Here is a 19378-nt window from a genome sequence, read left to right as displayed (position 1 = left end):
AAAACTTTCTGTGGTTTACAATTTTCTGCTGAAATGACCTCATAATGCCACTAAGTTCTGAAGCTCGCCTGACTTCAACTTTCTTTAACAACCTGAAAATCTCAGAGGTCTGCTGAAACTCTGGTGACCCTCAGATGACTTCCACGCCCAACTTCTCTCTCTCTGACAGCAGTTCCTTTCCTTCTCTTGAGATGGAGAAGATAATCAGGCGTCCTGTCTCATCCATCACAGTGCACTCTAGTGTCAACTGGTCAGTCTGTCTCCCCTCCTAACGAGTCATCCTGTTCTTCTCCTCCTTCACACTGATTCTCAAGCTAGCTGATTGTCCTCGTTTGAGCAACACAGGATTAATTTCTCTTTCGGTAATTTTACTTTTAAGTAAGGTCTCTTCTAATGCTAGAACAAACTGTATTTTTAGAAGACTCTAGTGTCTGAATTTGTGAAAATATTTACTTTATGGCCAGCTATGGTATGCAGGTTTCAAGGTCCCAGTGTTTTCAAGCATAGCCAGGTGCAGGGATGAGGAGGAGCAAGACCTGGGCACTTGACCCAAGCTGGCCAACAGGATTATTTCATACCATGAATGTCACATTTAATATAAATTAGAAACTTTGCTGAGGAGTTTTCTCTCTTCTGTGATGGCTGTGATCCTGAGAACTCCTTGCCCTGGTGCCAGACCCCTGAGCCCGTCCCTTCCTCCCGAAGCCGTAGCGCTCGCAGTGTCCGGCATTTGCTGCCCATGGCTGGGAGTGCACAGCTCCTGCTGGTAGAATTGGCTAAGTATAATCCTTGTATATTTTATATTGATATTGGGATCAATATTGGTTCTTTAATATTATTATGTTAATTATTTAGTATTATTCTATTAAATCTGTTTATATTTCAACTCTCGGGTTTCCTTGTTTTTCCTGATTCACCTTCCCGGGTGAGGAGGGGTCATCAGATGATAGAATAATTGTCAAAATGAGAATAAATTGTTGTGAGTTCTTCAAACCATAACACTGATAAATTGTGTTTTCACTTGTCACAGCTTTCTGATGCAGCTTTTCCAGGTTGTGGCTGATATCCAGAGCTTTTGGCCCTAATTTTTCTATGCTTTTTTCTCAGGCAGAGAAAATGTTAGGCTATATCTCAGCAGAGACTCCTTGATTTCAGTGAAAAAACCACAGGCTTGTGGGGCTCAGACTTGCCTGACAGTGGAGGGAGGGAAGTTGGAAGTGTCAGTGGTGAGCACTGTGTAAGTAAGTATTTAATGCTTAATGCATTTAACATATGAACAACTAGGAGATAAGAAATGGTCCCTCGTCAGTGTCAAAAACAGTACTGGACAGTAAACTTTGCCACTATCCAAGGACAAGTAAGTGCTAATAATATTGAAAATATATTGAGACTTTAAGTCTTGTAAAATGGAGCACCAGTGTATGATGTTAACTCCCCAAAGAAACATGCCAGCAAGTTTGGGTTTGAGATTCCAGGTGAATCCAAGTGCCCTTCAGGCAACACAAACACTTTTTTTTTTTTTTTTGCTAAGATTTAGTTAAAGCTTTATGTAGGACTTTATCACAACAAACTTCGTACAACTTAGGCAGAAATACCAGCTTTCCTTGAATTCTCTTGTTCAGATGGCTTTTCAGTTGAAGTTCTTTTTATCACTTATTTGTGGCTTGCTTTTGTCTTAACACTTATGCAATCTCTTCCAAGAAGAACGGCAAACTAGTTTGCATGTGCTAAATATACCAGCATAAAACAACTATTGCAATATGATCTGAGAGCTTCACAAACACAGATGGTCTTGGCTTCATATCACACTTGCTAACACCAATACTGTTTTGCACAGTGGCACAAACAGCTTATCCACAATGATTCAACTAACAGAGCAGGTGCAGAATATCTTACTTGTGGACAAAGCTGTAAGCTAGCTCTTCCATTCTCATTATGAGACAGCAGTTAGTACTGCCTTCAAAAAAGAGAGAGAGAGAGAATGCAATAAAATTTACCACACCATAGTACAGAAGATACCACAGTGATTGTCATTTGCTGGGGATGGAGAACACCATGCACAGTCTCTGGTATCGCAGACTTGGTGGTGTGGTTAGTCTGCTGTGGACTGTGAGAAAGGAGGTTTTGCTGACTCACCTAAAGCACAGTGTTTTCTTATATTCTCTCTACAGAAGTTACTAAGGAGATGGTGTCCCCACCCTCTAAATAAAACCTGTTGGAAGATGACTAGGGTCAGAGTCAGTGTGTTTATAAACCGGTGTAGCACGGCTACCAAGCTGGCTTCAGGACTCTCCGTGGGGAGTCTTCTCACAAATAAAGCAGGCTCCACCAGACAGGTGCACAGGAGTGTGAGGCCAGTCTCTGAGAAGACTGAAGACTATCTGGGGCTGTTTGTGTCTTTCGGATTCACTTACCTTGAGCAGTCCCACAGATACCTGGGAATCAAAATCACGTTTCAGAGACGCCAAGTCCTGTGCCATAAATACTACTGGAATCTGCAAGCTTGTCACAGGGCAGACATGAGCTCCACCAAGGGATTTAGGCACTTACGCCTGAATTTATCCTACCTACCCTTAAGTGTCTACTTCTAGCACATAAATTAAGCGTCTTCCCTTTCCACTTAAATTTAGATTTTCATAGATGGCCTCTGAAGTTGTGTTCCTCATATTCCAGGGCACAATGTGAAGACCAAGAACCAGCAGCTACAACAGACAGGAACCATGCCCCAGCATAATACTTATCTTTGTGGAAAAAAAATGTACAAACCAGGTTCCCCAAATTAAGAGATGCTTGACAGTGTTATTCATAATCTTGGCACTTCAGCTTCCTCATTGCAAAATGGAGATAACTGTATTGATTCATCTTCTAAATGTGGTGAGAAGACAAATACTGTAATACCTGTGAAGCAATCAGATATTACCCTAACAGAACTAGAGACATGACCATGAGGGAAAAGCAAAATTCTGCAGTCCAAGAAGGGTCTGTGTAGAGTACATTAAATAGGGTACTGCACACTAGTGAAGTGCAATAAAAAGAACCCTGAATAATCAGTCCCTCAGCTGGGAGGATGGCTCCTGCAAACTGAACAAAGCGTCATGATGTGTGTACTCGAGGTTATCATGAAGTCCAGATTGCATTGATGTTTCCTTGTGTAGTACTTCCTGTGAGCAACTCAGAATATTTTAAGAATATGTTGAACTCCCAATTTACTTACATCTCACTTGTCAAATCTTACTTCTCCAAGGCTCTGTGAAATGCCCCAAAACTGTGAGGAAGTACTATGACACCTGAGCAGCTGATGATGCAACTTTCATATGCCATCAATAGAAACTGTGTTTTGCTTTTATGTATCTTCCTACCTCTTCTAAAACACAGTGCCCCTTTAGAACACCTGCATGGGTATGAGGACATAGGGGAAGAGGAGGATGGCCTTTGCAGCCTTACTTCTGTGACATGATGGTGAGCACTTACAGTTTTCATGGGCTTGAGCAGGATACAGGATACACAGTCCATCAATAAATCTGTTTCTGGGTGGGTCATCAGCAGGACAGGTCTTTATATCTACAGCGTAGGTCTCTTCCTCTCCAGCAAAGGATGTAGACAGCTTTAGCAGGCTTATCTGCTAAAAAAACACTTCAGCCTCAAAGAACAGCAAATTGAAAACGTTTGGCTTGATCTTTTTCCAAAATAAAGAATGGTTTCTCATCACCGAAATCCTCAACGATTTCATTCAGGTTATCTGAAACATTTGATTGGACTCAGTTTTATCAATGTACAGGTTAGCTGTCTAGTCTGAGCTCATCGTCTAGGCTCTTTCTGTCACTAAAGAGAGCCCCCTCCATATGGCAATTCATTCTAGCCTAAGGTGGAGTAGTTTAAGACAGAGGCAGTTACCCTCTGCAAATACCTACCTCTATCCTTTGACTATAGAGGGAGCCCTTACACTAGCTAGCCAATTACCAGCTAAGGGTGGGAGAGATGATTCCTACAGTCTACAACATTCAGTTTGAAAGAGTCTGGAATGAATTACCTACTAACGTACCTTGCAAAGTTCCTCTGTGGGCTCCTCCTTGTGCTCAACCAAATTTGACACATGTCCATTCCTGTAAGTTTGAGGACAGTCACCAAAATGTCTGCTGAGGGCTACTGTGGATGAGGATGCTCAAGAGGAGCCTATTGCACAGGACTCAGTAATACATTTGTTGAACTCCTTTTTCAACACAAAACACCTACTTCCTCCAATTTCATCATAGAAATGCAGGCTGAAGCACACCAGAGCAATGGGAAAGCAACTCCATCGGTATGCACCTTCACTCCTCGTGCTGTCCTGCTTTGCCTAAAATTCTTAAACGTGCTTTGACACAGGGACTAAATTCAGCATTCCTCCTTCCACATGGGAGACCTAGAATACTAGATGAACTGCAAGGCCATTGCTTAATCTTTGCTATGGTCTTAGTGGCATACAGCTGAGGTTCAGTCACTCCTATTTAGCTAATCTGCTTGGTAATTTTACCAATATTTTTTGCCAACAGTGAACTGTCTCCAACTCTACCTTTCCCTCCTCAGGAAGAGAAAAGAGACTTCTTCAAGAAATGAGGAAAATTATGTCAGTGCCCTGAGTGTATCACCACATCTTGACTTCAGTATCCACATAACATTCTAAACTTAAGGCAACAGTTATTATCGTCAGAAAAAAACGGTTCTCTCTTACATTCAGCGGTTGACAGAGTAACAGAAGCACATCATGGTTTGGTTCCCTTGCTTCAATTCTGTCAGTGGTAGTGTTGTGACAGCTTGTAGAAAGTCCCAACTGAAGTAAGACAGTTTAGTTGCAGAAATTTTTCGTTATTTTTTGATTCTTCTCTTTGGTACAACCAAGTGGTACTTCCCTGTTTACAGAAGTTTACGTACTCTTTTCTTCCCTTCTTGCTTTTTCTAATTTTGTAGGTGGAGACCTTAAGCAGCTCTCGAATTTTATAAGGCAAGCAATCTTCACCTGGCAATGTCTCTGACTTTGGAAGGCTTTTCTCCCATTGCTTCCATCTCCTAGGCAGTTCTTTGGATTAGATAATGTTTATAAAGCTCACTAAACCCTTACAGGAAAGATGCTAAGAGTAAAATCACAGAAAGTAAGTCTGAGAAAACTCTCCAGAGATCATCTAGTCTTTCCCAATCATTGCTCACGGGCCATGCTTTCTAGACCGATGAACACTTAATTCCTTTCTCCTGGATTTCTTCAGAGTTCTAGCATCCCTGAAAAAGGGATTTTCAGGTGGCTCTGTCCTTTCTAACAGGCTCTACCTTTATAATATTATAATAATTTAGCTACAATTCAAAATGTATTCCCAGGTGCCTAAAATTAAGTGTCCAATATGAGATATGTCTTCTCTTTTGAATCTTTCTTTTTTCATGTATTTTAATCTCAATCAAACTTTCTGAAGTAGCTTCCAATTATTTGTATTACCATTTTAGAAAGAAACGGTCCCTGACTTTCAAAGGTCAGAGCAATTGGAGCTCAGGAAGCCTGAAAATACTGTCCACTTGTCTTCAATGTAAGCACCCAGACTGGAAGCACAAAGAATTAAAACTCTTTCAAAACAATGTGTGCAAAACTGTGCTTTCTTTCTCAAATTAGGAGTCATAACTCATGAGTCACTCAATTCCCAGCACAGGGATCCACCAAACCCATTAAGCCAAACTCAAGACCACTGCTTACCTCAGAGATTATGAAACTAGCACGTAGATCTTCCAAGAATGACTCTTCTGTGATCTTTCCTAGCACTGGTCTGTGTAAGAGAGAAAATGAAAACAAGAATTCATCCATTCCTGAGAGACTTCAAATTTTAGCAGTTCTATCAATATGGACGCTTGCAGGTTTGTATATATTTTTTCTCTCACATTTGTTTAGAAAGTACTGCCTGCATAGGCTGCTTACTATACAAGTAAGTCTTTTTCCTCTCCTGTGTGGGAAGCATTCAATCTTGAGGTGCCGCATTTGCAGTTTCCAAAACTTTTGTCATCACCTACAGGTTGACTCTGCTAGTTCCAGCCGTGATTTTTGCTTTGGCAAACTGATAGAGCAACCAAAAGAAAGGAGCTTGGTGACTCCAGAAAGTCCCTGAAAAAGGCATAAAGTAGCCCCCATGTCACAAGACGGGGAGAGAAGAGGGCAAGGATTACTTCTGGTTCCTCTAGACAATTACACTCACCCACAGACTCTGGGCAATGGACTCCAAAGGAGTCACACTTCCAAGAGCTGAGACAAGTCCCTTCTCCAGGTGAGTGCCCCTATTTCTTATGGGGTAGCGAAAACAAAGTGCCTTTTGGCAGGATTTTTGATCCTGCAAGCCAAGCATTTCTTTTCCAGGCATAGTAGTTCACAAAGGCAACTCATGAACAAGCTTGCAAACAAAACTGCTGAACTAGCAGCCTGTACATTGAGAGGGAAGAGATGTCCCAAGTGGTAAAAAACATAACTTCGAATTCAGACAGCAACTCAGAAGGAGATGGTATAGAAAGATATTTGGGTTTTATCTCCCTGTTATTCACCGTGTCCCTGTAGGGAAGGCCCTTTCTGCTCAGGCTTGAAGGTTTTCAGGGCTTTGTGGTCTGTCTTTACAGCAAAATCTACACAGCGCCTTCCGATCAACAGGAAATATCTGTGTTCTTTCAGCCATCACAGAGATCCCTCTTCCTAATGCCTTGCTTAGGTGCTCCTTCTGAAACAGCTCTGTGAGTCTCTTTTATACTCTCTGGAACACGTGTGGTCAGGTTACATCACTGGTTTTACTGAAACTCCACAGAGATTTTGTAGGAAATGACAAAATCCAGCTGTAATTTTAGCACAAGCCAGTCTTATAGCATTTCAGGAATACCACTGGAAACCACCCAGCAGTCTTAGAGAAAAGGGTCAACAGCTGCTGCCAAATACCTGCAAATTAGAAAAACATAGCCTTGCTATAACTTGCTATAAAATTGTAAAAAGGCTCCTCAGGGAGCAGATAAGTGGCCAGATTATTCATCAGTCCTGGTTTATAATGATCGGTTACATTATCACTCCAACTGCTGGAGGCTGTTGCGGCTGCAGTGCCAATGGCATTGGTGAAGTGAATGTTTTAAAAAAATAAATACATGACACCAGCCTGTACACTCCACTATACTTCCTGCCTTTGAAGCAAAAATATATTTTAACTACTTTCTGTTATTTTAATCTCTTTTTTTCTCTTGCTTTCAATCATGCAATGTCACCACATCAAAATGGGAATGAGCTGCAGGTTCCAGCTTGCCTCATACAGCAGCCTCTTAGAAGCCTAAGATCATTACAAATGGTTTTGCAAAAATTACAATACATGTTCAAGGAGGGTGTCTACACCACATGGTGCCTTGTGGTGTAGACTGCATGAGCTGGTCATGTAACTGGAAGGAAGGCAGCTCTACCAGTACAGTGCTCTACCTGACCTAAGTAGCTCTGAAACCTCTGGACCTTAACTTGTCTCTCTTCACAATGCTCACCTAAGGTAAGTGTGATAATGTCTAACATGACACTGCTTTGCATTGTATAAACATATCCTAATTTTGCTTATAGATTCTTTTTCACTAGTAACGATGAAAGGGAGAACCATGTAGAAATTATGTAGAAATCAGTCAGTGACAATGAACAGGAAGAATACCTTGGTGGTGTTGTTTCAACAGTCATTTTGGAGGCCTGAATATAACTTTAAAAGCACACGTTCTGTATGCCGGGTATTTCAGCCCACTTTCTGTTGAGCTGCAGAAGTATCTAGAGCAGCTAGAAATACTTATTGTCCTGAGAACAGGATTTTACTGAGTTCAACCACCCAGTAGAGATGAAGTAGTTCAGATACTGATTGCTCCAGTTCCGGCTTGTCCAGAACAAGCAGACACCCATAAAGTCTTCATCCCTCCATTCTGAACTTGGCCTGAAAATGGAGCATTTTCAGAAAAGAAGAACCGTACCCTTGATTCTTGTACTAACGTTTTGCAATAGATCACACAGGAAGTGCTGTTTCCTATTTTCAGATGTAGGGTTTAACTATGTGTTTGTTCACAAAGAAGAAGAAGAAGACACGGTCAGACAAAACAAGCCTGATAAATCAGTGAGTAGCTATTTTTTTTCCCTTCTTTTACATGTAAATGTGTATATAGAGATATAGATTCACTCAGTGGAGAAGTATATGTGCCTGATGACAGTGGAGTAGAGCTACCATTCAAGCAGAGGCACTATCTTTAAGAACAATTGGATCTTGTAACTAGGTTACAACTCAGCATAAGGCTAAGTGTGAGAGTAGAGAATTGAACTGGACAATTGGTGTAGAAAATTACAATCCTTTTTGTACTAGAAACTTATTGGGTCTTGGTTTTGAAGCTGCTCCAGGAGGTCAGTTGCTTGAAAATGTATTTGGCTAAGGATATAAACTGATCAGACATGAAATCCTTCACACTTAATCTAACCTCTCCAAATCTAAGCCACATCTTGTTCTATCAGATGCAGATGGTGGATAGTCTTCATCGCTATCCTATCACATGGTTCCTTTATATTATTCAAGCACTAAAGTCTCTTAAAGGTGTTTCATTATCATGTTATGAAGACATAAGTTCTTTGGGATTGGTTCCTCTTTTTTAGTGTGATGTCTCTGATCCACCACATTAGAAAACCTCAACTGGAGATATCAGTTTTATGGCAAGTCATGATCTGGCTAGCAAATTTTGTTAATGAGGTTTTACATGAATAAAATTCATCAATACTACACTGGTATTGTACTATTCTCTCCCACAAGGAGAGGTGAGCTCCTTTGCCTGGATAAATGAGACTTGCCACTCGGATATTAGCAGAAAAGATACAATAGCCTAAGAATATATTTTTTTTTGGTAGTATATCAAATATACAGCTATAGCAACATTTGCTTTCATGGGAGAATTGCACTGTCATTTGCTGGGAACGGTTGACAGTGCCAGGGCAGTGGGCTTGAACTTCTCTGTGTGGAGACCCTTGTAGCAATAACATGACAGGGACATGATCGTACGACATATGTTGGTAATCTCCACTCCAGAAGCAAACTGTCTTTTTTTATACTCTAGTTCATCCCCAGCATAGTTGTGACTACAATTATTGTTTGAACTACTCTGGATTCAATAGTTTATCTGAAGCAGTTTAAGCAGAGACACTAAAAAAAGACTCCTGAACAGATACTAGCACAGGACTTGGCTTACACAAAAGAACCCTCTTATACATATAGTCATAAATTTGGAGGAAGACATTTAATAGCTCTCTCAAGTTTCACTTTCTCAGAGTGCTTATTTTCAGTGTTTATGCTACTCTTTTACTGTACATTTTTTTAGTTAAGAACACCTCCTACTTCGTTTGTCTTGTGACCACATAGACTGACTATTTCATTGCAGAAAAGCTCAGAATTTTTGCAAGACTGTCTTTCTGGTCTTGGTGGGGAATGGAAACAACTGGATCCTGAGGGTTCACAGAGAATTAATCCTGTTTTTTCCAGCCGAGAACATATTTTTCCTTGAAAGATCATCAGGGATGAAAAAAACTTATCATTTAGGAGGCAAGCAATTCTGAAGAGATGCTTCTAATGCTCAGCTGTTATAAAAGAGGAAGAGGTTTTCAACGCAAGGTTTAATTTTGGAAGGGACTGCCTTTCCCCAGCGATATCCTGGAAAGAAATACTGTGGTCACTACCACATGAAAATATGTGTTTGAGGGCAACTATCATCTCAGAGTCTTACATACAACATTTAGTTTACTCTTCGATCTTTTCCTTCAGCTTTCTCGGCAACTCAAGAAAAGTGCATACTTTTATGCTTGCTCCCCATGATATCTTTGGTGTCTGTGCACAGTCTTCTCTATAGTTTTGCCTGTCCACAGACTCCTTCTGGCAAGTCAAAGGCAGAGTTAAAGAGATAGAGCTGTTGCCAGGAAACCCTGGGCACCTCTCTTGTAAGACCTGCCATCAGGATATAGGGCATTATTTTTCTTCATTTAAGTTTCAGTTTTACTCTGTGCTACATTGTACTTCTCTCTCTTCATAAGTGCCCTAGGTGCTGCTGACACACACTTTTAAGCTGACTACATGTCATTAAGCAATTTCTTTTTCCGTAAGACAAACATGGCCATTTGTGAAAAGGAGAAGAGTGAGGGCAGAGGGAGTAGTGCTGTGTTACCTGTTCATACATTTCAAAAGAGAAACCTTGTCTTAGACCATAAAAAGGGAAAGGGAACTTTGGGCATCATTCAGTTTTGAGGCAAGCAGCTCCCTTAATACATGGATGCTCTTCTACCTTGTGGTTATCAAATATTCTGATTTCCATGAGGAAACTTTGTCCAAATCCCCTTTAGAGCACAGCAGATTCATTGAGCTGTGACAACTGCCATCTCTGAATAAGTCAGCGTAGCAACTCTTTGCCTGAATAACTCTAAAATGGAAATGCGTGATGGTCATACCAGCACCTGGACCTTCTATAGCTAAAGGTGACATACTATAGATAACAGCTAATACTCAAGAGCTAGCAACGCTTCTCTCAAGCAGCTGCAATACAGAAATCTGAAAAGACATGATTCAGAGCTACACCCTCATTACAAGAATCTCTGATGTTGCTGTAAGTGCAGCTTTGTTAAAACTTAAAGAAATGAAATGACACTTATTTTGGCTTACAACATTACAATGATTAAGAAAATAAAATTTTCTCCCATCCTAGCTGTAACCCCATTTTCTCTGCAAGAACTCTTTCCCAGGGTGCAGGTATTTGGCCCAGGGCTTGGTCACACTTCACTGTACCCACCATCTTGGAGACTCAGAACATAACTAGTCCTCCAAGGGGAAACGAGAGTAGCTTCTTATTGGACTGCTCATATATTTAGATGCTTTTGCATGATAAGCACACAGGATAAATTAGAAGGGAAGAAGGGCACCAAAGAGAAAGCTCTCCTTCTATTATATTTCTACCTTAGGTTTGACTCGGTTGCCTGCTTTTGCAGAAATTGCCCAGAATTTCTGCTAGCAATCAAAATTACCCTGTGCATGCAGAAACTGGGTGTGTAAACAGAATGGTGGGCACTGATGGCTGCATGCAGTCCATCAAGCAAAACAGAAAGCCCCACAAATGAAAATCATTAAGGCTTTCTGAGCATCCATTTGTAATTTTGGAAGGAAAATAAGAGGGAAATAAGCCAAATAATCACGAGTTCCCAAATCAGAATCTCTCAGAATAGCCCATTTATAACTTGCAGCACAAGAGCAGAGATAAACCTGGAGATTTCTTTGCTAAGACACCCATTTCTGAAGGTTCATGCTTAGATAATTTTAGAGCCCAAACCAGACTTCTTGTCAAGGGCTACAGCTTCAGCAGAAGATGTTCCTTTCTGCTTGAAATTTGGAAAAATGGTTAAAGATAAATTAAAAAAAAATCAAATGCAAACAGTAGTTTCCAATAGAATTTGTTAGCGAGATCAGTTTTCTACAGCTCTTTGTGATTAACATTGCTTGTGTGCAAAGGATAGGGAATTTTTTAGAAATCATTTCAGAAAACTTTTTAAATATTTTGTGCATGTTGTGAAGAGGGGGACCTGACTTCTATCCCATGCAAATGCTCAGAGATTTCTCATCAGGTCATAGACAGTAAACAAAATAACCACAGTATATGCTGTCTTTCTAGGCGGCATCGTTGTGAATTGTACAGGGCAGGACCTCAATTTTGGTAGTGGGAAGGCATACTGGGTCTGGCTGGGATGGAATTAATTTTCTTCACAGCAGCCTTTATGGTCCTATCTTTTACATTTGTGACCACAGCTGGGACAGGTGACCCAAACTGATCAAAGGGATACTCTGTGCCGTATAACTTCATGCTCAGCAATAAAACTCATGGGGGAGTTTTTCAAAGCAGGCGTTGCTCAGAGACTGACTGGCCATCGGTCTGCTTGGTGGGAGGTGGCAAGTGTTTGTCTTTGTATCACATCTTGTGTTTTTTTCTGTTTCCTTCACTTATTCAACTATCTCTATCTCAATCCACAAGTTTTTCTTGCTTTTGCCTTTCTGATTCTTTCCCCCATTCTGGTGGGGTGGGGGAGTGGGGTGAGGGGGAGTGAGTGAGTGAGTGAGTGAGTGAGTGAGTGAGTGAGTGAATACATGCAGGCTTATCTGCCGGCTGGGGTCAACCCATACCGGGAGATAAGACTTGGGAAGCAAAGGAGACAAATCTGTAGGGAATCAGTTACCTTTAGTTCTGTTACTCCCACAATTATTTTCTGTTGTTTTTAAATCTCAACATAAGTTCTAAACTAAATTAAAAAAATTTACTTTCTTTGCGTACAAAGAATCAACCAGGCTACGTGTGCCGGGGGAGGTTTAGGTTGAATATTAGGAAAAAATTCTTCACTGAGAGGGTTATCAAGCACTGGAACAGGCTGCCCAGGGAAGTGGTTGAGTCACCATCCCTGGAGGTATTTCAAAGACCTGTAGATGTGGTGCTGAGGGACATGGTTTAGTGTTAGACTTGGTAGTGTCAGGATTATGGTTCGACTCAATGATCTTAAGGGTCTTTTCCAACCTAAATGATTCTATGATTCTACAATTCCATGATTCTATATAGATATTACTGTATATATATGTGTATTTATACTTGTGCATATACACACAAAGTAATTTTTTTAACACTGCTTAATCAATAATGTTTGTTCAAGAATATTATTTATATTATATATATTTCTATATATATATATGAAATATATATGTGTGTGTATATACATATATATACACAGTGAGGCAAAGACCAGATTAAAACTAGGACCTCTGGGTCCTGAATGTTCTGCAATTTGGTATCAGGAAATAATCCTTTCCTCAAACAGCTAAGTAGGCTCACACAAGCTTAAGACACTTCAGAAATTTCGCATGCTACAGCTCAGAATGGCCCACCATTTAATCAAATTGAGCTTCTACTATAAAGCAGACCAGTGTCACTCCAGCCATGGGCTGAGTTTCTTCAGTTACATTTAGTCTTGCAGAACTCAAGTGCAGAGAGAACAAAGTGGTGGTTTTGAGAACGCAGTCTCTGCAAAAGACCTCTGCAATCACACAGGGTAGACCTTGCCATTGAAAAAGCGCACGGCAGGGCAGTAAGAGGAAAGGAGCAAACATTGCTGCACTGTGAGAGTGGCCAGGGATCACAGAGGGAGTTGGGACACTCCGTTGCCTTTGTCAAGAGAACAGGCATCAAGTTGCCAGGAAAATGCAGATTTCAAAACCGTCAACCTGCTATGAACGGCCACCAATCTCCCATGAAGTGCCTGACAAAAGGCAGGCACGATCACGCAGGAAGAAAGAGCAGCCCTTGCACCAGACAGCAAATAGCTCTATTTGAGTGGCTACCAAACACATTGATTTCACTTCCCCACTAAGTGACCAGGAAGCACACTTGGGCCCTCTGACACCCATCTGCACAAATTCCTCTTCCTGGCTACTCACAGGACACGGAGGAATTCTTCCATTTCCCCGGGGGGTCTGTGAGAAGACAGAGCTCCTCGACTTCTCAGAGACCAAATTACAGAAAACTATGCTTCTGCATCTGGATCACAGTCCTGCCAGGGACTTGGGAAAGGGGGAGGGTCTGGCAAAATTAAAGGGCTGACATCAAAGTAGCAAGCCCTTATCTGCCCCCACCATAACAAAACTCGCGTGAGGGCTTTCACAGCTCTGCTGCACACTTACCTCCCAGGCTGTGACTCCTTCTTGCAAGGGAAGCCCTGTCCCTCCAACAGTCCCCAAACCAAAACTGGAGGGACAGGGAGTTTGGGTAACCCTTGCACTTCCTCAGGTTCTATGTCAACTCACTGGAAGCACTGACTAACAAAGGATGAAGGACAATATCAAACAACCGCTACACATGGAGAACCGTTAGTGCACACTCATAGCGATGGCCATATTTGCCTCCTGCCTTTGTGCCCTCTCCAAGACACTGAGCCAATCTCAACTTTCGAGTTCCTAAATCACGGCTGCTAAACAGCTACTGAAACAGGGAATCAAAACTTCTTTCATCCCTGAGCACTGGGGAGGTTTTTCAATTGACAGGAAGATGCCACAACAGATAAAGGTGTCAACAGACACAGATACATGCCACGCTGATAGCAACTGCCACCCCTTATGCCATTTGCCAAGGTCTTTGCCTGTCTGTTCTTTCTACAGGACCGCGCAGCATTTTCATTCCAGAGCCGCCCAAGACCTGCACGCTTCCATGGCCTACGCCTGACCCAGACTCTGTGAAGGACACAACATTTGCCATTTTAATCCAGACCAACGCTGCCAACTTGCTGCTCTGCAACACCCAGGACAGCAGGTCCACCAGGTGCGTACGTTTACTACTGTGCAAAGGTCATTTCTACACCTGATTCCCACAGGCATTAAGGCTCCCAAGAAGTCATGAACAACCTGAACAAGCAGCACTCAGTGTGTTTTACCCAGGTCACAGCGCCTTTGCAGGCACTGCTTTACACCTTGCCGATGCCCGGTCCTCCCTGGGCGAGGGCTACAGTACAGGCTGGCACCATGAGGAGGTGGCCAGGTCCTAAGGAGAAGCACGGCTACGCTCTGCATGCCAGCTGCTGGGCTTCCCTGTTGCTGCCTTGCTGGCTTGCTCTACCCCTTTGGAAAGCCACTGCTGACCACAACAACCCCAAACTCCCCACTGCTTGGATTAAATTCATCATTCCTCTGCTCCCGGTTGGGTCAGGCAGCTGGCAGGCTCTACTGAGGAGGAAAAACGCACCACAGAGCGTACACATAGGAAATGACACGCCGTGCACTTCCAACATGCAGCAACGTGACTTCACAGGTATATAGATGGGTTTCCTGGGAGCTCCGCAAGTTCGTTTGGCTTCCGTACCTTGACGTAGCAATGCTGATGTGCTCAACAGCAAAATGCATTCCAGAAGAGGACATCAATGTGTTTCATTCCCCTCACTGCCAAGCTTGGAGTTTCCTCTAGTTTAACATCTTTTTCTTCATTTCCAGAACAACACACCATGGAAAACCAAACCATGGACTTAGCCGACTGGTCACTGACGACAGAATTTGACTACAGTGATTCAGCGCCATGCATGGGAACTGAGGAAAAGCACTTTGCAGCAAAACTTTTGCCACCGCTTTATTCTTTGGTGGTGATATTTGGCTTCATAGGCAACATGCTCGTTGTGCTTATCCTAGTAAAGTACAAGAGACTGAGGAGTATGACTGACATCTACCTGCTCAATTTGGCAATTTCTGATTTGCTGTTTGTATTTTCTCTCCCTTTTTGGGCTTATTATGCTGTTCACGACTGGATTTTTGGGGATGTGCTTTGTAGAATTCTCTCAGGTGTCTACCTCCTTGGCTTCTACAGCGGCATCTTCTTCATAATCCTATTGACCCTAGACAGGTATCTGGCCATAGTGCATGCGGTGTTTGCTTTAAAAGCTAGGACAGTTACCTATGGCATCCTCACCAGCGCTGTCACTTGGGCTGTTGCCATTTTTGCTTCTGTTCCTGGGACAGTATTTCACAAAACTCAAAAGGAAAATTCACGTTATACTTGCAGTGCTCATTATCCAAGCGATTCCAGAATAAACTGGAAGTACTCCTATATTTTAAAGATGAACATTCTGGGACTTATTGTTCCAATGCTTATTATGATTTTCAGTTACTCACAAATTTTAAAAACATTATTGAGATGCAAGAATGAGAAAAAACAGAAGGCAGTCAGACTTATTTTCGTGATCATGATTTTTTACTTCATCTTCTGGACACCGTTCCATGTTTCTTCTTTTTTGCATACATTTCAAGGTTCACTTTTCAACCCAAATTGTGAAATCAAAGGTCAACTGGAGAAAGCAGTTCAAGTGACAGAAACAATATCAATGATCCACTGTTGTATCAATCCTGTGATCTATGCATTTGTTGGAGAAAAATTTAGGAAATATCTTTATGCCTTTTTCCGAAAGCATGTTGCAGCCCACCTCTGCAAAAAATGTCCAAATCTTTATCGTGAAAAATTAGAAAGAGTTAGTTCCACATTCACACCATCCACTGCAGAGCATGACATCTCTACTGGACTGTAAAAATACACCAAAACATCAGGAAATGTTGCAGCATTCGCTTTGCCTTAAGGACTGCCTAACATTATTTGAGATCTTTATGTCAACCGCTACTGAAAACTGTATGACCCTCAATTCTCTTGGTTAACTGTTCCCTGGGGTTACAGCGTTTTCCATTCTTAAACTAAGAGAATCAGTGAGTTCTCCAGAAAATGTTAACACCATAGCTGGATCACATCAAGATTTGAATGGGGCCCAGAATAGTATGATTCTGTTTCTTGACTCAAATTCTCCCCAGTCAAAGAATGCCAGTGAAGTTTACCTGGGGGGAATACAATATTGAAGAGACTAAGGAGTAATACGTCATCTCACAAGAGCCATTTACTGTTATGTGAACATTTTAAGATGAACACTGGGAGGAAATTTTGAGGACTGAGGTATCTGTTTAGTATCCAACATTAATGGAACACCTTCTGGAAGTGACTGTATTCTTTCTGCAACATGGTCAGGCATTTGATGGGTGGAGGCTTTCAGTTTTTTTCATTTTACCCCTACCACTTATTTTCCCTATATGAGTAAAAGATGTTTCCATAAAAAGTAATTTGAGGATGAATACGAGATATATTAAGATAATATCTCTCCTCTGATGGGAGAGCTGACGGACCTTTATCTCATTAGGGCCATTGAACCCAAGGATTTATCTGTTAGCTAATAATGTAGTCATTTTTAAACATAAGCCTTTTGACTATAGGCTAAGTTATAGTATTTTGATGTTAGTTCTTTAATATCTGCCATATTCTTTATACCTGCCATATCACTGTTCAGTTGCTAACATTTTCCAAAGTGGGATTTTAATAGGTGATTTCTGTGGGTGCAATTTTGCAAATAACTGCACATATCAAGTCTACTGACTGCACAACCAGACAACGCTGCACTCCCAAAAAAGAGGAGCTTGTTGCTGACAAATCATATCCCTCCAAGGAAAACAGCACTTAGCCAAAAAAAAGCATATTGGCAAAGATCTGCAAGGCCAGAATGAAAATCACCTTGGTATTCGGTATGCAAGATTCTGTATGAAAAAAATATCAGGACCCTCTGAAGGATTTTGGAGACCATAAGCACAGTGTGTAGAGGAAGATCATGTGTGTAGAGGAAGACTTTACATGGCAGATGAAGTAAGTGTGTCAAACTAGGCTCCTGCATGAAAAAAACATGCCCTTCACATACACAGTAAGTCTGATGTTTGGGATACACTTCTAGGCAGACGTCAGCCTTGGAACTGCAAAAGTAGCCAGCTGCAGAGGAGACATACCTACTCTGCCTTCCCAGGAGAGGAGTGCCCACAGCCAACTGGTACCTCAATTAGAACTACACGCTAATTGAAGACGTGAGTCCATTAGTCTACTGGTGTCCTACAGCCATACATTTATGCCATTATTAGGAGCTTCCCTGTAAAAGAAAGTGGTATTCTAGGGACATGATGTTAGCAAAGAAGAAGAGGGAGGGGCATAGTGGAGAACTTCTTGCTTCAAACTGTAAGGAAGTGCAGGTGAGCACTGCAAGTGAACTGTCCTCCTGGTTTTTTTTTCCTGTCTACTTCAAAAGGCACCGCTCATGCATGTAAGGCCTTGCTCGTGGAAATATGGAGGGGCAAGTTCAACTAGCCTCCAGGCAACGTAAGGACACAAGAGGGGATTCCACACTACTTAGCATTAGGCATGAGATTCAGATGCCTAAATTAACAGCAAATCTCTTCGAGGTCCCTCAGTGGTCAGTAGAGAGAGAGAGATGCCTGAGTCAGAAGCAGACATATGATTTAAATGGTCTCTGGGGAAAATTATCTGTCCAACTGTAGAAGGAACCTGGAAATGCCAGCCTCTTAATTTAGGCATCAGATGCCTTAATCTAGGTGGTGCAAATACTCTTCCCCCTCTAGCCTTATAATATCAAGGCACTGCTTCTATTAGTTGTTAGCTTTTATCCTATCAGCTATTATAATCTGTTCATTACCTTGTGAGTTAATAGCCACAGATAAGACTAAAGAAAAGACCAAAAACTATCCTCACAGTAAACTTTCTTGCTTGGAAATAATATTTTTCCTTCCTTTGGTTCTTTTTTACTACACTAAAGTGAAAGCATCTTTTTAATATTAAAGCATAAATTAGTTCAGTGTGATAAAAATTCTGCTATAACTGTGGTATTTCTACTGCTGTGTTTTATTTTAAATTCTTGTCTTGTTGGAATGATGTTTCTTCCTGTTTTCATGTTAATGCAGTGAAATTAATAAAATCTGTGTCTGATATAAAACTTATACTGTTAGCCCATGTTCTCCCCCGTAAGCCAAAGGGCATCAGCTCTGCTCTCAGAATGGAGGTTGCAAAAAGATGCAACCATGGATTTAAACACTCACAATACCACATTCCAGCGAAAGAAACCAAACTGATCAAGCAGAGAACTGCCTGCCCAGTCCAGAAGCTACTGTAGCTGGCACAGCTTTTATCCACTGGCAAGCTTGAGAAGAGAGCATTATAAGAGCTTTGGGAAAAGTCTGGGGCCACAGATTTTAGACAGATGAAATTTAGAGAAACAGGGCTCTCTGTATATTATAAGCAGGGGAAGAGAAGAAATAAAGGAGGGCAATAAAAGATTGTACTCTATTAATATTGGTATAAAGACAGAATTCTCCATAGAGAATTCTGTAGCTAATTTCAGATCTCCTTGCACTGCATAGAGCGACCCTAGCAAAGTGGTATGCCTGATCTCCCAAGCTTTATGTGTAAGGAACTTTAAGCAATCAAAGTTCAATATGGAAATATCCTTTTGCTTCACCATGTCATTCTGCCTGTTCCACTGTCCCAATTCCTTTTGTCAACCTATGATCCACAACTCCTCCTCTCCCCTGCACACTCTTTTCCACCATGTGATGAGCTAAATTCTATACCCACTGGCTTTGTTTTCTGATTTTCATTTTCTATGTTGTGCTGGCAGGAACACAAACAAACTCAACCTAAAGATTAGCTTATTGTTATGTTACATGGCCAGGCAGGATAATCCTTGGTCCTTCACTGTAGCTTTGCACTGAGACAAGCAAAGCTTTAGATAGTTTTGTGGCAGATTCTGAGTCTCAATCGGTCAGATGTGGCTGCAGCGTGGCGTAGCTAGAGGCCAGGTAGCTCCAAATTAGGCTAGCAAGACTTCAGGCATTCTGGTCACAGTGGGCTGGAGTTACCCATGGGGAAAATTTAACAAGATCCCCAGTCCCTATGAAAGAGAACACAAGTCACC

General features: G+C 41.6%; 1 protein-coding gene and 1 long non-coding RNA gene across 3 annotated transcripts in view; one reads left to right on the top strand and one right to left on the bottom strand.

The window, feature by feature from the left end:
* Window positions 1–19378, bottom strand: part of LOC141738970 (uncharacterized) — a 36688-nt gene that overhangs the window by 16708 nt on the left and 602 nt on the right. The window contains exons 2-3 of the long non-coding RNA XR_012585545.1: window positions 5717–5786; window positions 3472–3619 (exon numbers count right to left, since the gene is read on the bottom strand). This is a non-coding gene — a long non-coding RNA (uncharacterized LOC141738970). The remainder of the gene's footprint in view (window positions 1–3471; window positions 3620–5716; window positions 5787–19378) is intronic.
* LOC141738968 (C-C chemokine receptor type 2-like) lies at window positions 7440–18406 on the top strand. Of its 2 annotated transcripts, XM_074575207.1 has the most exons (4): window positions 7442–7517; window positions 8041–8117; window positions 14211–14370; window positions 15036–18406. In XM_074575207.1, the coding sequence occupies exon 4, from the start codon at window positions 15047–15049 to the stop codon at window positions 16115–16117; it is 1071 nt and encodes a 356-aa protein (XP_074431308.1). In that variant the 5' UTR covers window positions 7442–7517; window positions 8041–8117; window positions 14211–14370; window positions 15036–15046; the 3' UTR covers window positions 16118–18406. The 2 variants fall into 2 exon arrangements, with proteins under 2 accessions (XP_074431307.1, XP_074431308.1); XM_074575206.1 differs by having other exon boundaries at window positions 7440–7517; window positions 14211–18406.

Source organism: Larus michahellis, chromosome 2, assembly GCF_964199755.1.
Source record: "Larus michahellis chromosome 2, bLarMic1.1, whole genome shotgun sequence".
NCBI classification, from domain to species: Eukaryota; Metazoa; Chordata; class Aves; order Charadriiformes; family Laridae; genus Larus; species Larus michahellis.
Note: the sequence above shows the minus strand (reverse complement) of the source record. Positions and strands in the feature narration are given on the sequence as shown.

Excerpts from the sequence above, each read along its gene's own strand:
- LOC141738968 (XM_074575206.1), top strand. The coding sequence starts at position 14,966 with ATGTGTTTCATTCCCCTCACTGCCAAGCTTGGAGTTTCCTCTAGTTTA.